The sequence below is a fragment of the Thamnophis elegans genome, chromosome 4 (genome assembly GCF_009769535.1).
Source record: "Thamnophis elegans isolate rThaEle1 chromosome 4, rThaEle1.pri, whole genome shotgun sequence".
Classification (NCBI taxonomy): domain Eukaryota; kingdom Metazoa; phylum Chordata; class Lepidosauria; order Squamata; family Colubridae; genus Thamnophis; species Thamnophis elegans.
In genome coordinates this window covers 37,331,788-37,348,017 of record NC_045544.1, presented here as the reverse complement: position 1 = coordinate 37,348,017, position 16,230 = coordinate 37,331,788, and the positions used below count along the sequence as shown (strand labels likewise).

The 16,230-nt window shown below is 36.9% G+C and overlaps 2 protein-coding genes across 2 annotated transcripts in view; both read left to right on the top strand.

The window, feature by feature from the left end:
- LOC116506985 (protein broad-minded-like) overlaps nucleotides 1-447 on the top strand; it is a 93,007-nt gene extending 92,560 nt beyond the window's left edge. Inside the window, exon 30 of the mRNA XM_032214885.1 lies at nucleotides 325-447. Coding sequence (XP_032070776.1) covers nucleotides 325-357 — 33 coding nt within the window. The 3' untranslated portion in view covers nucleotides 358-447. The remainder of the gene's footprint in view (nucleotides 1-324) is intronic.
- Nucleotides 448-1,838: 1,391 nt separating this feature from the next.
- On the top strand, nucleotides 1,839-13,914 carry LOC116507280 (protein broad-minded-like). The gene is given in 8 exon segments (XM_032215312.1): nucleotides 1,839-1,875; nucleotides 2,038-2,138; nucleotides 2,140-2,193; nucleotides 6,171-6,311; nucleotides 9,794-9,900; nucleotides 9,902-9,945; nucleotides 9,948-9,979; nucleotides 13,158-13,914. Coding segments are annotated over 8 exon segments (636 nt in total). The 3' UTR covers nucleotides 13,278-13,914.
- Nucleotides 13,915-16,230: the final 2,316 nt, after the last annotated feature.

The window sequence follows — 16,230 nt, the reverse complement described above, 5'->3', positions numbered from 1 at the left end:
TAAAAATGAAGATCAGGCACTTAGATGTCAGTTCATTGTTACAATCTCTTTGGGCAAACACTTCAAATAGCCTAATGGACTTCTTTAATGGGACAGCTGGTCCTCCAGAAGAAGTCATGGGCTAGGCTCTCCCCCTCTGTTTGGCAATGTGCTAGAAAGTTGGTAGCATAAATCCAAGAGATCTTGTCAAGGATGTTTTATAAGCATGTTACAGATTGTTTCTTCTCTTAAGACATCTTATCTGTGGTCAACAAATGTTGACATTAATATTATATACTTCTTCCATTTAAAAATAATTAAAATGTGTTTGCTTCTACTTAACAGTTTATTTCTTTTAAAGCTATGGTAAACATTTGAATCTGCTGAAGGAGAATGCAGAAAATGATCTACATCAAGTGTTAATCTACTGTGAGAAATATTTGAAACACAAAAAGTACCTTTAAGGAAATCATTACGTATCCTTTTGCTGTAATAAGATAGAGTTGACCAACTGTTTTGTCAGTAAAGGTTTTCCAACTTTAGAGTGTGGTGCTTATCTCCGTTTTCCATGGTCATGTGGCCAGAATGGCTATATGTAAAAGGTGCACGGAACACTAGTACCTTCCCACCAAAGTTATACCTCTTAATCTACTTGCATTTACATGCTTTTGAACTGCTAGATGGACAGGAGCCTAGAGCAAAGACTGGAGTTCACCCCATTGTGCGACACTTCTGTCTGAACCTGGGCTGTCGGCTTTCCAGCTGACAAGCTCAGCATCTTTAACTGTTGAGCCATCACACCCCATTTTGTCAGTATAATTGTCCAAATCATTCATTGTTTTCTTAAATTTTACGATAGTTGCTTATAATTAATAAAACTAAGCATTGATTGATTGATTTGATTTGATTTGATTGATCATATGATTATCTGCCATCAAGTCATTTTCAGCTTTTTGCCACCACATAGATTTTTTCCTATGGAAAAACAGACCCAGTTTTATGAAATATATTCATGTTGGAAAGAATTACATTTCTTTTTGGAAATTACATTCTTTTTCACCCATTCCTCTGTAAAAAATAGATATATAACTGTGCTTCAAATTTGGGTTCATTATTGGAAAGAATGGGGTGCCACATAATTGTAAAATGTAGGTGATCCTAATTTGATCTGAGTTCTGCAATCAAGTTTATCTCTAGGGGCAGATACAGTGAAAACAGTGTTTTCTTTTGTATCTGGGACAAAACATCCTTGCTATTCCATTGTGTTTCTTTTGAAACAAATTTGAAGCATTTCAAGTGTTTCAGGCTCCAAAGGTATCATTATTTAAAGCATTTCAAATACACCAAACTTTCACATTTCAAATTTACCCTAGGAAACAATTGAAACTTGAAAGAAGCCACTTGTTTTTTGTTTCTATAATTGGAAGTGAAAAAAGAAGGGTGGAAATCCATGTTGACTGTTGACTACTTCCCAATCTATAAGAAAAAAAGGCCAAAGAATGTGCGGAGGATGAGATGAAGCTGTTGGAAAATTCAGACCAGGGTGTACAATCTCCAAAAAAAACCCAATTTTTTTTTCTTTTTGCCAACAATCTATATTTTGTCATGTTGACCTTTTTCTAATCAATCTATTGTGATGTTAGTAGGGACGTAGGGGCTCAGCGACTAAAACGCTGAGCTTGTCGATCAGAAAGTTTGGCGGTTCGAATCTCTAGTGCCGCATAATAGAGTGAGTGCCTGTTACTTGTCCCAGCTTCTGCCAACCTAGCAGTTCAAAACCATATAAAAATGCAAGTAGAAAAATGGGGACCATTTTAATGGGAAGGTAACAGCATTATGTCCGCTTTCAGCATTTAGTCATGCCGGCCAATGACTACGGAGAGGTCTTCAGACAGTGTTGGCTCTTCGGCTTTCAAATGGAAATGAGCACTGCCCCTAGAGTTGGGAATAACTAGCACATATGTGCGAGGAAAACTTTACATTTGCTTATTGTGATGTTTGCTAATTGTCTACAGTGAAGAAGACAAAAAGATTGGAATTCCTTAATAATAATTACAGGTAATCAGCAGGATGGATACGTATGCTACGACTGGTTTGTATCTTCTGTGTTTCTAATAATGATGGGAAACCGAGAGAAGACATTAACATTTCTCCACCAGTTTCTCCTATCTCCTTGTTTCAGCCTTTCTTTGGGCACCACGGCTGCATAATTCTGTAAGATTTCGAAAGAAACTTAACCTTGACAAATTGCTTTGAGCATTTTTAGTGAATGCTTATTAATTTAGCCTCTTTAAAAGGACACTCACTTAAGGACTTTCTAACTGGATATTTCATCCGTTCAAACGTACTCCCATGCAAAAAAAAATGTGGATTTGACATCAGATCAGTTTTCTAACAGGAGGGGAAAATAGACCGATATCAATTATAGTTATTGGATTTTAAAATGAGAAGTAAGATACACTTTATTAGCAGTGTTAAATTGTGTGCAGGCAGAAAGCTATTCAGTGCCCTTTTATTACTATTGCTCTGCGTATTGCTTTCGTTCTCTAGATTATTAATTTTTGTTTTATTATACCATAACTAGGCATTGCAGGTAGTCCTTGACTTATGACCACAACTGATCCCAACATTTATGTCGCTAAGTGAGGCATTTGTTAAGAGTATTTTGCTTCATTTTATGACTTAGTTTAGTTTAGTTTCACTTTATTTGTATGCCGCCCTTTTCCCTGGGGGGACTCAGGGCGGCTCACAGTTCAAAAGGGGGGGGGAAAGGACAAACAATTTACAACATAAAAGCACTACATCATTTAAGAACTCAACAGTCATACAATTCGAGTAGGGGTTAGAGTCTTTAACCCCAGGCCAGCCGGGATAGCCAGATTTTAAGTGCGGCGCGGAAGGTCTGGAGGGTGGTGAGGGTCTGGATCTCCACGGGGAGTTCGTTCCAGAGGGTCGGAGCAGCCACCGAGAAGGCTCTCCTCCGAGTAGTTGCCAGTCTACACTGGCTGGCTGATGGAATTCGGAGGAGGCCTAATCTATGCGATCTTATCGGTCTAGTGGAGGTGATTGGCAGTAGGCGGTCTCTCAAGTACCCAGATCCAATACCATGAAGGGCTTTGTAGGTGACAAGTAGCACCTTGAAGCGCACCCGGAGATCAACAGGCAGCCAGTGCAGCTCGCGGAGGATAGGTGTTACGTGGGTGAATCGAGGTGCACCCATGATCGCTCGCGCGGCCGCATTCTGGACCAGCTGAAGTCGCCGAATACTCTTCAAGGGCAGCCCCATGTAGAGCACATTGCAGTACTCCAGCCTAGAGGTCACAAGGGCACGAGTGACTGTTGTGAGAGCCTCCCGGTTCAGGTAGGGACGCAACTGGTGCACCAGGCGAACCTGGGCAAATGCCCCCCTGGTTACAGCTGACAAATGGTGTTCAAAAGTCAGCTGAGGGTCCAGGAGGACTCCCAAGTTGCGAACCCTATCTGAGGGGCGTACAATTTGACCCCCCAGCCTGAGAGATGGAACACTTGGCCAATTCGTGGGAGGGAAGCACAACAGCCACTCGGTCTTTTCTGGATTGAGCACAAGCTTGTTAGCCCCCATCCAGTCTCTAACAGCCTCAAGACCCTGGCTCATCACGTCCATCGCTTCATTGAGTTGGCACGGGGCGGACAGATACAACTGTGTATCGTCCGGATATTGATGGTATTTTATCCCGTGCCGTCGGATGATCTCACCCAGCGGTTTCATGTAGATGTTGAAAAGAAGGGGGGACAGGACCGAACCCTGCGGCACCCCATGTGTTAGGGGCCTAGGGGTCGATCTCTGCCCTCCGACTAACACCGACTGCGACCTGTCCGAGAGGTAAGAGGAGAACCACTGTAAAACAGTGCCTCCCACCCGCACCTCCCGCAGTCTTCGCAGAAGGATACCATGGTCGATGGTATCGAAAGCCGCCGAGAGGTCAAGGAGCACCAGGATGGAGGCATGGCCTCCATCCCTGGCTCTCCAGAGATCATCGGTCAATGCGACTTTTCTTGTCACAGTTGTTAAGTGAATCCCTCTTGTTAAATTAGTAGCACGGTTAAATGAATCTGGCTTCCCCATTTACTTTGCTTGTCCGAAGGCTGTAAAAGAAGAGAGAGAAAAGTTGGACAGGGGAGGAATCAGAATCAGTACTCAGTGTCTTGTCCTTATTATTTTGGCATTTGAAATAGTTGGATTTTTAAAGTTAGTATCATTAAACAAAATACACTATGTTTTAAATTTTATCATATACTTTGCCCCATTTGGAAAATTAAGGATTTTTTTCAGTATCCAAAGTTTAGCATATTCTGAATGCAAAATAGAAGGAAGAAATCTAGACACCTTGCCTTTACATAATCTATGAGAAACAAATGAAGATTCCCCTACCCCAAAACTCATAAAAAGGGATCTTCTTAACAGCATGTCTTCTAGAAATGTCCTACTATATAGTAGACTTGGTCTACCCAGTGTTCTTTCCCATTGTGATGCCTTAGTATTTTAGAAAACCATGATTCTAATCCAAGGCTTCTTCAGCATTAAGAAAATTCTAGTGTTGGTGTTTTGTTACCTTTAAACATATGCTATGGTTTTATGTAGGTATTCAATACTTTGCTTCTGTTAAAGTTAAAATAAAAAATAAAATCTAATGTTAAAATGAGTAGTAAGATGGGAAATCCATAACGCATTACTATTATCTCTTTCTTTACTTTAAAAGCAGATCTCACTATGTCTGCTTGCCTTGGATCGGCCCTGCCCTGAGTTGATTTCTGGGTTAAATCCTAGATATGAGAACAGATGGTACCTAGTTCTCTTCCTATCCCTTTAACTCAAAGTAACTTTAAGTAGCTGAATGTCTATGGAGATTCTCAGTCATCCACGTTATGGTTGTCCCAAAGGAGCTTTTTCAAGAGGGAACTGGACTTTGTGGTTTTTCTTTGAAGATGTTTAGCTTCTTATCCAAGTTGTCCAGTTGTCTTTTGTTTAAGTAGCTGAAGGTTTTAAATGGCTGTCCTGTATGGGTGGGTGGGTAGCAGTATAAAATATTCCTCCACATCATGGCTTTATAGCAAATTTATTTTATTTTTGGCAGCAGCCAATTATCTTCTGCTGGCCTGCTTGCAATATGCCTGGAAATTGCAGCTTCCTGCCAGTTGCATGGATGTGCTTGCTTAACGACCCACACTTAATGATGGCAATGAGGATTGCAGGGATCCATTATCCCTAAGCAATAGTGATGGAAATATATGATATATATATATATGTATATATGTATGTATGTATGTATGTATGTATATATTTAGATATTTAGATATTTATTTAGATATTTAGATATAAATATATAACAGCACAGTGATGGAAATATATGAAAGTGTACAAGTAAAAATGGTGCTATGGTGTCATGTATAACTTTGTAAGGAATTCAGGGCACACATTTTGGTATTGGTAATCATTTGGCTTGGTCTAGTTTTACTCTGGGCCTGAGAAGGGATAGAAATGGGGTTCTTGGTTTCTTTTCTACAAGGGGGTAAGGAGAAGATATGTATTCCTGCTGTTCCCTCCATCTAATTCTCCATGTCTGATAACTCAATACTCTGGGATTTTCAGGAGACTACACAGAGGATCAGAAAAGAATATTAAGTTACGCGTTGATATATGCGCATCTTTGTTTCAATTTGTTTTTCTGACACATTATAATGGCTTCAGGTCTTAATTGCATATAATATGCAAGACATTTCTAATGCCTTTGCTTATCTCAATTTGGAGTAGAAAACAGCATGGAGTGCTTACCTGTTCTCTGCCAAAAAGCTCATTCAAAACAACTCTCTCTTTTTCCCCCCCTCTGGCAGTAGAGGGGTTCATAGTTGTTTTGCATATTCATTTGCAACCTCTTAACTATGTCTGCAGTAAATGAAAGTATTCCTTTACTGCCAAGTAAATTGAAAATCAAGTGAAGGAAAGAATGTTCATGGTATCAATAATAATTAAAAGCTAGAAAAGTTGCTAACATTTGTCAGATATTATGGTGGAGGTTTCTGTTTTTTCTCGAACCCAAATTATTCCTTTTGAATTCTCCAAGAACAGAGCCAGTCTATGAGTAATAGTAACAAGCTGCTCCAATTGCTGTGTAATAAGGAACCATTTTGTGTGTGTTTTTTCCAATGGTTAGATACATCTGCCTGTAGACACAGCAGCATCTGGCATCCATCCAGTCTACTTCTGCAGTGCTCACTATGTTGAGATGTTGCTGAAAGCTGAGTTGCCACTAGTTTTTTCTGCTTTCCATATGTCTGGATTTACATCATCACAGGTAATAAGAAAAATAGCCTTAGGAATTGTCTTAAATTTACCAATGAAAAAGACTTTTGCATAATTGTAACCAAAGTGATACCCTTTTCAGTAATGTGATCCTATAATGTTACTGGGTTCAAAGGAGCTTACTGTTTTTTAATAGTAATTTTATTAAAAATTACATTTGCAATGATAAAAAACTAATACAAACAAAACAAAAGTTAAAAGTAGACGGTGCAGAAAAAAATTGAAAGAATAAGAATATAGTAAATACAAAAAATAAATATATAAAGAAATGACAAAAACATGTTTAAAATACATGAAATTCTTCCCATATTCCATATCTAACGTATAAACAAATCCTTAAAACCTCATTTCAATCCTGATCATCAAATGTCCATTCAGAATTACTGAAAATTAAAAAAAATACTTATTTTAGCCTTGATGAAAAAAACTGACTTCATATTTCTTCTTTTAACACTCTTGATCTTTAGTCTCATCAAATAATGTCCTAGAACTTGATTTCATTTCATTTTTTTTTCTTTGTCCCTTCTCACAAAATTCTTCAAAGCCTTAACAAGCCTCTTGTAAATTCAAAATTTCCCAGGTCACTCTTTTGGTGTATTACTTGTACAGATGTTTTAAGTATGAAAGCATCAACTGATTTCTTTTGTATATCCAGTGTAGCATCTTTTGCCATATGATTCTTGTAATCTGTCATCTTTAAATACACTTTTGTGTATTTTGTTCTTCTTCTGTAGCTTCTTTTAAATACAGTCTGTCTATAGAAGCAACTTCTCAGTCCATTTTCAAAAATATCCTTCAATTTGGCCAATGTTAAAATATTTTGCTTCCTTATGAATTAGTAAGTCAAATTTAACTGTTCTCCTTTCATTGTAATCTTTAGTTTCTAATTCTCTCTAGTGGAAAAATCCCATCCTATCATGTCATTTTTAAAGTATTCAAAACAAAAACATTTCTCCACAAAAAGGATTCTTATAATTAATTCCAAAACCTTATTTCAAATCTGTCTGGACTCTTAGTCCATTTAATATCTTTCCAAAATGAAATTTGTTTTGTTATTTATTCCAAAATAAAAAAGAATTAAGTCCTTAAACTTGTAGCTAAACTTCTTTACTAAGATAAAAGAAAACTCATCCGATGCTATAGCACTTAGACTTTATCCTGCCCCAGAGTGCTTCACAGTACTCTCTGAGCGGGTTTACAATGTCATCATATTGCCCCAAAAATCTAGGTCCTCATTCTACTGACCTTGGAAGGAACAAAGTCTGAGTAAACCTTGACCCAGTCAGAGCCAAACTCCTGGCTATAGGCAGAATTAGCCTGCAATATTGTGCCACCACGGCTATAAAATATGTTGATCCAAAAGTTCCTACTAATTGAAAAACAATTTACAAGCAATTTCTGAAAATGACAGGAGTAGAAAGCATTCAAACCACAGTCAGTACTTTCAAAAGGATACTGGGTTCCAATACTTCCTTCTGCCATTTTCAGAAATGATAGGATTTGTGATTGCCCACAGGTGCTCCAGACAGTTGCTCCTTTTGAGGAGAATAGCAGTCTCCTATGGGTTTGAACTCTGGGAGACTGCTATTCTCCTCACAAGGAGCAACTGTCTGGAGCACTTGTGGGCAATCTCAAATCCTCTCCTTCTCTGGAGAAGAATTACAAAGAGCTGGTCCTTCATTTGTGGATCTTCATTCAGCTGCAGTCCTTAGCTCCACTTTTAGCGGAATTGTCACCATTTCGCTATTTCTTTCTCAGAACTGTCAAAAGAGCTTACTTTCAAGTAAGTTCAGTTATAGAGGTGAAATCACTTCATGCTTGGGGTTGTAGGAGAACCTGAGCTGGAAATTATAAAGAAAGAACAATTATAGAATAAGTCATCAAATTCTTAAATATACATTAGTGGGCACAACTCATGGTATAAATTAAACTTATTTCTGGTGAGTAATCAACAGGGAAATCCAACTGTGAGCCTCCAAAATAGCATTATTTTGCTTGCTTGAAAATTAAAAATGTATCATAGGTGGCTTTTCTTTGTAATGTTTTGCTGTTACACAGCAGCAGGCAGAATTGATCGGCATTCAGTTTGAATCCATATCCTGGTCTATGCCCACCTCAGCCTTAATGTATTACAGAATATATCTTATGAACTCACTATACTATTTATATATAGAATAATTACTTACACTGAGATGCAAGCATGCATGATTAAAGTTACCAGGGAAATTAATTGTTGCCTAAAATTGAATTGTATCATTATTAGGTTTCTTGACAACAAATGTATTTGTCATAGTGTCATTTATTCTTATGGGGTTTTTTTTCTTTCCCTTTTTGGTAAACCACTCTTAAATTAACTCAAAATTTATCTGAAAGTTTCTTTCTGCAGTCAAATTAAAGTATTATTTTTGGGTGTGAATATGTAGGGCAGATTAACCAAACATTAATAGTTAAAGGAAATGTGCTAGAGTTTAAATATGAAAGAGAACAATTCTTTTTAAAAAAAATCAGTTTATTGTCAGATTTATTGAAAAAGTATAGAACTCTTCTTCCTTGAAACACATATTAAACTAATAAAAAAGCTACTATAAGATTCCAAACAATAATTTTGGTGTAATGTAGAAGTTTTTTTTGATCTAGCTATGCTTTAAAAGGATAGTAACTGGTTTTTATGCTAAGGTGGAGACCTACTTAGGCCTACATCTGCTTGACAGATGGGAAGGATGCCGAAAATTATGACACAAATACCCATGCCCAAATGTAAGCCTGCTCAATGGCATAGGAATCTGTGGACAACAATAAATGCAAATCAAAGAAGATGTGCCTCCTACCTCTGAACATTATAGGATAGCTATTTTAGGGAGCTGTGCCTTCTCCTAAATGTAATGGGACAACATAGATCCTATCTGAACCTTTACAGGGATTTTTCATCTACATTCCTTCAAAACGTCCCCTTAAGACCTACTTGGTCCCTCCCTTCAGTGATTTCTAAGGCTTTTCTGAGGGTGGGGGGAGAGAGAGAGACTTATTTATTCATTATTTATTTGATTTTTTATCCTGCTTTTATTACTTTAAAAGTAACTCAAGGTGAATATAATTAATACTTCCTCATCCAATTTTCCCCATTGTTTTAATCAATAAAAGAACATGAATTCTTTTGTTTATATTCCTGATGCCTTGTTCTCTCTCTCATCTCCAGGAAAATGGAGGGCAGCCTACAACAGAGTGAGGAAAAGTTGTATTTAAACAAATTACTGTCAGTAATGATATGGCCAGTAGGGAAAAACCATTTCTTTACTAGAAAAGAATAAAAATACTTTGTCACTAGAATTGGATTAGATTAAAATGATCCACCTATGGAATGCTTAAATAAGACTGAAATGAATAGTAGAATACTGAATTAGTCAGAAATGTTCTTGTGCTATCATAAAATACAATGAAGATAATAATGATGATTTTTAAAAAATTATTTTCTAGATCTGTCAGCAGTGGCTCACACAATGTTTCTGGAATTATATGGACTGGAGAGAGATTTGTCATTATATTGCCATTTGTATTTTCCTTGGCCCAGATTACCAGATATATGTGCATATCTGTGTTTAAACATCTACAACAAGAAATCCTTCAACACACCAGGCTCAGGACCTCCAAGTTTTTCTTAAAGTAATCACTTCTTTATCTTTTTGTTGGACTGGATAATCTTTTGGGGGATTGGTTTCCATACATGGTTGGGAGGGGTCTGTGGTGAAAAATGGCTGAGTTGTTACCATTTTTTTTCCTCAATAGATTAGGGAAAGCGCTTTTTAAAATACTATTTGGATTAGGATCTTACAAATGTTTTTGTTTTTTCTTTCTTTAAACTGGGAAGCTATTGTTTGGTTGCAGTCTTTGGCAGTCAGGTCAGAGGGAGACTTCAAAAGACCTGTGTAAAACAGGATGCCCAATTCTCTTTTTATGGTTTACAAGACTTTGAAATTAGTCATTCGGAGACATCAAAAGCAAATGTTTTATAATGGTAATTTTCAGCCAGTTAATTTTTATTTATATGCTTCTCTATTGACAAAAAAGAAACATATTAGTGCTTTACAGCAAAATGTGTATAAGATATCTGTATCACATGGCACAGGTTCTTGTTAGTTTATTCTACCAGGAATGAGCTATAGATCCAAACACCAAACATAGTGACTTTGACAGACATTGAATCAATTATCTCCTCGTGGAATTTTGGCTGACTCCATTAGAAATAAAACATTGGTTTAAATAGGTCTTTGAAATTCTGATCCAGCAAGACAACTTTTAATGCTCCTAATGCATTTAGACTGTGCATCAAGTATGCAAAGAAAGGGTGTAGTACATTAACTCTACAGAACTGATAGAATTTTTGTTATCTTTTTTGTAAAGAACTCAACAGTTTGTACAGCTGTTTGTGGGTGTGGGGTGTGTGGGGTGGTGGTGGGTGTTGGTCTGTTTATTGAAAAAACAAAATCACGGGTAAAAACATTTTTTTAAAATTACTGGATTAAAAAAAATGGAAAAAATAGAGAAGATTTTTTAAAAATGGAAGGTTGTGTTTGTATTTATACTGAGTATATGGTATGCGTCTATATATGTACAAACATATGTATGGACTTATGGAGAAATATCAAGATCCCTGTTCAGCATTTCTGCCAAGTTTTATGATTGTGGCTAACCACTAGGGCTATAAACTAGACAGAATTGTATACTTGGTTAGTACTCATAATCATAGGCAACAGCAAATACCTTCCATGAGGTTGCCAAGACATTGGTTTCAATACTGAGCATTGCTTTAGGGTGACTTTATCCTTTGTTCAGTAACTTTATCAAGAATGTCATTTATACAGATGAAAGTAATATAAAGAAAAAACATTGGATGGGGGAGTGATGATTTCTCTCATACAAACTACATGGTCCATCCTGGAATGTATCTCTCTCTCCCCCCCCCCCCCCCGTCCCTTTCCTGGAATGCACTGATCTAAGAATTCCCCAGCTGATTTTCCTATTTTTCCAAAAATTTATGCATCTATAGAAAATAATTTTGATCATATTAAAAATAGTGAACGAGGCGAGAGGAATTCCCTTACCTAAAGCCTTTTCTTGAGATCATGTATTGTCATCAGATGATCAGGGTTGAACAGACAATTCCTGTTCCATAGCTCATTCTGTTTTATATCAGTTCCAAGAAAAGAAATACTAATTTGTAAGGACTACTATCTTACCAAGAACTTGTTGAAGAATTCTACTTTAATGCTGACCTGTTCTAGAGAAGTAGTGAATATGTCATTTTGTGATTGTTAAATAGGGTAGTATATTTTTCCCTAATCCCTCTCCTCTCCTCTCCCCCGGTTTCCTAATGCGGGATAGATATTTGTCTTTTATCTTTTAAAATCTTTTAATTGAATATAAAACTAAAATTCCAAGCTTGACTTTTGTGTATGAAAAAGAAATGACTTTTGACATTTGTAATTAGCCCAAAAGGCAGAATAATATTTTTAAATAAGAAAAATCAAATTAATTGTTAAAGCGTATTATTAAGCCTCTGTCTGTCTTTAACAGCCTTCTCATATGAATGGCCAAATATTCCATTAATTTGGTATCTTTGACATTAATTTTAAAATACACTGGCAGAATTTTAGGTCTCATCATGTAGTAGGTGACAATATACCAGAGCAACTCTCCTTATGTTAACATCTGATGACAAGCTGTCAAGACTTCATACTTCTTAAGATACAGAGGCCAAATTATAGGTCAAACTTGTAAAGCTCTCATTAAAATGCACAGAACACAATTGGGAAGAGCAGTTTTTATATTCTATAAAAGAAAAATATTTGAAGAAAAAGCATAGAATCCTGATTTAATTGACTTGGTAGGGTTGACGAGTCAAATCCACAACATACTGATTCCAGCTGAGGCTTAATTAAACCACTCTGGATTTAGCTGGTTAGGGATTACGCTTTTAAGAATATAATATTTGTATTAAAATAAACAATGCTAACAATATAAAAGCAAACCAATGCATCATTAAAATGGCTATTTAATTACCTCTAGCTCTAGCTCTGGATAAGAATTGGTTGCAAATGAGCTTGTCTATTCCTATCTTAAGCCACTCAGCCATCTTCCATTTTAATGGAATTCAGATGAGCATTGTAACTAAAGAATATCTGTATCTATATTGGTGACTTTCATTATACCTTGGTTTTGCATACAGATTTCCCATGCCTTATTGAAGCAAGTGACTGCAAAGCTGTCAGATAACAGGAATATTAAATGCTTTATGACTTTAGGGAACAAAAACTTTCAGAAAGGAAAATAATCCTGCTCAAGGTTGACTCAGCCTTTCATCCTTCCGAAGGGGGAAAATTAGGACCCAGATTGTTGGGGGCAATATGATGACTCTGTAAACCGCTTAGAGAGGTTAAAGCATTATGAAGCGGTATATGAGTCTAAGTGCTATTGCTATTACCCATTATACCACTGATTCTATTATACTACTGATTCGAATCCTTATTTGTTCCTTATTAGAAGTCTTGACAATTCCCTTCTTCCCCCCTCCCCCCCTCTCTCCCCCTCCCTCTCTCTCTCTTTCTCTTTCTCCTATAGGACTGAAAGGTCTAGCTTTCTCTGTTGACATAATTTTCATTTAGCATGTTAAATTCCCCAAAGTACCAATTAATAGGAAAATAAATAAATATTAATAGGAAATATTAATAGGAAAAAATAAAATTAGCTTGTTTTGAAAAATAGAATTTCTTAACTTACTATCACATTCTGCGGTTTTGTTTTCCCCTCCTCTGATAATACTTTTCTTCTGTACAATGTGCAGGAAGAAGCACTCCATGGATTTCAGGTGAATAATTATGTTGAGTATATGGAAGGCTTGGCTCAAACCTACCGACCAATTCTATTAAGAGACATGAGGAATATTGGAGTGCCAAGCACGTAGATCAAGCAGATGAGCACATCATTTCAAATTTTGGTTATGTACTTTAAGGGGGCAGTGATTGTTTTATTTCTTTCTCCGTAAAAAAAAATATTCATTGTTGCTATCCTTGCAGCTAAATCAATAAAGTTTTTCAGCATACCATTTTCACAAGACAACATCCTCTAAATTGGATCATTTGAAAAATAATGTGTTTTTCTAGCCAGGTGTCATTATTTGTTTACACTTGGTTTCAGAAACTAGCTTTGAATTACTTAAATGTTCTGTTTATATTTTCCAAGAAGCAGTGTCTATACTATTAAACTTGGCTTCCTAACATTTCTTGCTCAAGGTTCACTAGTAAGGAACGGTAATTTGAATGCGCACATAACTTTTGAGCACTACAAAAATTATCTTGGGAGGTCAAAAAATAAAATATAGTTACAGATCCTGAGTGGCTCAGTTTGAAGTGGAATAAAAAGTTTGTTATTGGTTTTTGCTGTAAATATTTTTTTAAATAGTACTTGTACACTCTAAAACATTTACTTGAAGTTGTAGAAGGGAGTACATTAACACTTCTGTAGATCTGTTAATACAAATGTAGATTTTATTCTCTGTTTTATTGAAACTAAATGTAAAGAAATAAAACTTTGGGAACATACATGAATATTGGTAATATGTTTATTTGATCTTCAGTTATGCTGTCAACAGACCTGTTGAGAATCATTATGAATCTGTAGGTATCCATCATGTTACATTGGTGAATTATGCCTGTTTGATAGCATAAGTCCTTTGGAAGAAGTTAACATTTTTGTTTTCCCATCCTCCAGTATGAGTGAGAAGCTTCAAATGAGTTCTTTTCTGAACCCTAAGTTGTTTATAAGAAGTAATTAACCAAAGCAAAACCCTAGGTAGATTCCACAGGCAGTCTCAGGGCAAAGTCTTTGGACTGTACAAATATACTTGGTTCAGATCCCCTAGGTTAACATGTGAAACTATAGTTGCACAGAAAACCTGCCTTTTGGAAGCAGTGATTCTCAATTCCAATGGATGACAAGATCTACAAAAAATATAAATGAAAGACATCAATCTGCTTTGTATCAGTTCCTTATCAGCAGAAATAGTATTGACCATCAGAGTTATTGAGCCTAGTTCTTTTATCCTAACTTACTAGGGTTTGGCAAGCAATTGACAGCTCATTTTTGATTGAATTAATCATATTCATTACTTTCAATTTATGCAACCCTAATGGTAAGAAAGGGGGATGTAGTGGCTCTGGCTAAGACACTGAGCTTGTCAATCAGAAGGTTGGCAGTTCAGTGGTTCAAATCCCTGGCACCTCATAATGGAGTGAGCTCCCGTTACTTGTCCCAGCTTCTGCCAACCTAGCAGTTTGAAAGCATGTAAAAATCTAAGTAGAAAAATAGGGACCACTTTGATGGGAAGGTAACAATGCTCTGTGTGCCTTCGGCATTTAGTCATGCCAACCACATGATCACGGAGATGTCTTCAGACAGCACTGGCTCTTCGGCTTTGAAACGGATGAGCACCGGCCCCTAGAGTCGGGAATGACCAGCACATATGTGCAAGGAAACCTTTACCTTTAATGATAACAAAATGCCAGATAATATTTCTCAACCCATCAATTATATTGACATCTTACAACATGAATGATTATTGCACAGATCCCTGGATGATTTCCCCCTCCTTTAATAAGGCAATTGGCTGGAGGAGTGGTCTATGATGGCTTTACAATGTGGTGGGAAATAAGTCAAATGCAGTTATGTGACATTTCGTGATTTCATTGCTTAGTGATGGAGTTGTGAATCCCAATTGCAGTCAGTAGGTAAGAACCTCCAGTACACTTGGAAGTCAAAGCCAAAATCTATCAAGTCTGCCCTTCATTTTATTATGAAGAAAAGTACATGGAGATCTGTAATCACTAGATTTTCAGCATGAATTGAAGGAAATGTTATCTTTTCTCAATGTTTCAAAATTTAATAGAAGTTACACATATGTATAAGAAGATGCCACTATTCCTGTCTCAAACTATGCTTACTGAAGCAGATATTCTATGACTATCTTGACTATCTGATTCTTAACTTGAGATCTCTCTAATGCTCCTTGAAATTGCTCAAATGACTCCAGCAGAAATTCTTATCTCAAAACCCTCTAGTGATTTGTCTATTTACCACTCATTTTCTTGGGAATCTGTGTATCAGATTCCCCCCAAATAAATATGCTATACTAAATTATATATAGTATAAATATACCTATTTATATATTTCTGACAAGTCTGTATCGCGGAGTGATGCAGAGGCTTTCAGCTACAGCTTCTTGAACAACTAATTGGCGTCTATAAATAATGCCCAGAAGATCTTTCATTCCTGATTGCTGCTTGCTTTTTACTTTATGCCAGAGGCTGATCTGTAGGTAAACTTCTTTTGTGGATTGTCAGCCTCCATGCCATGACTAACATACTACCCACACACTTGATCTTAGCCTAAAGACTGAGAAGCGATTAAGAAGTTGTCAATGTGCTTTGAATATTTTAAAAAAAGAAGGCTTACAGTTACACTTATTTTATGTGCTAGATGCATGATGGTAAGTAAACCTATGGCATGTGTGTCCAAAATGGCATATGAAGCCATGTCGCCCAGCATCTGTAGCCTTGCTTGTGTGTTCCAGATTTCTAGTGTGCCTGCGCATACGATGATCAGCTGTCCTTTGCACACGCTGCAGGGCTGAAAACCAGCCTGTGCATGCCCACCTGCCAGCTGATTGTCAGGCGTGCATGCATTCTAGAATCCAGAGGTTCGACTTTTCTGGAGCATGGTCCCTACGGGTGCACACGTGCTTGCCCACGATGTTTCCGCACAACCATTTCGGCACTCGGTGCTGAAAAGGTTCACCATCACTGTGCTAGACCATCATCTAGTGAGTACTCTGGAATGAGACTTCCAAAGCATTTAAGAAC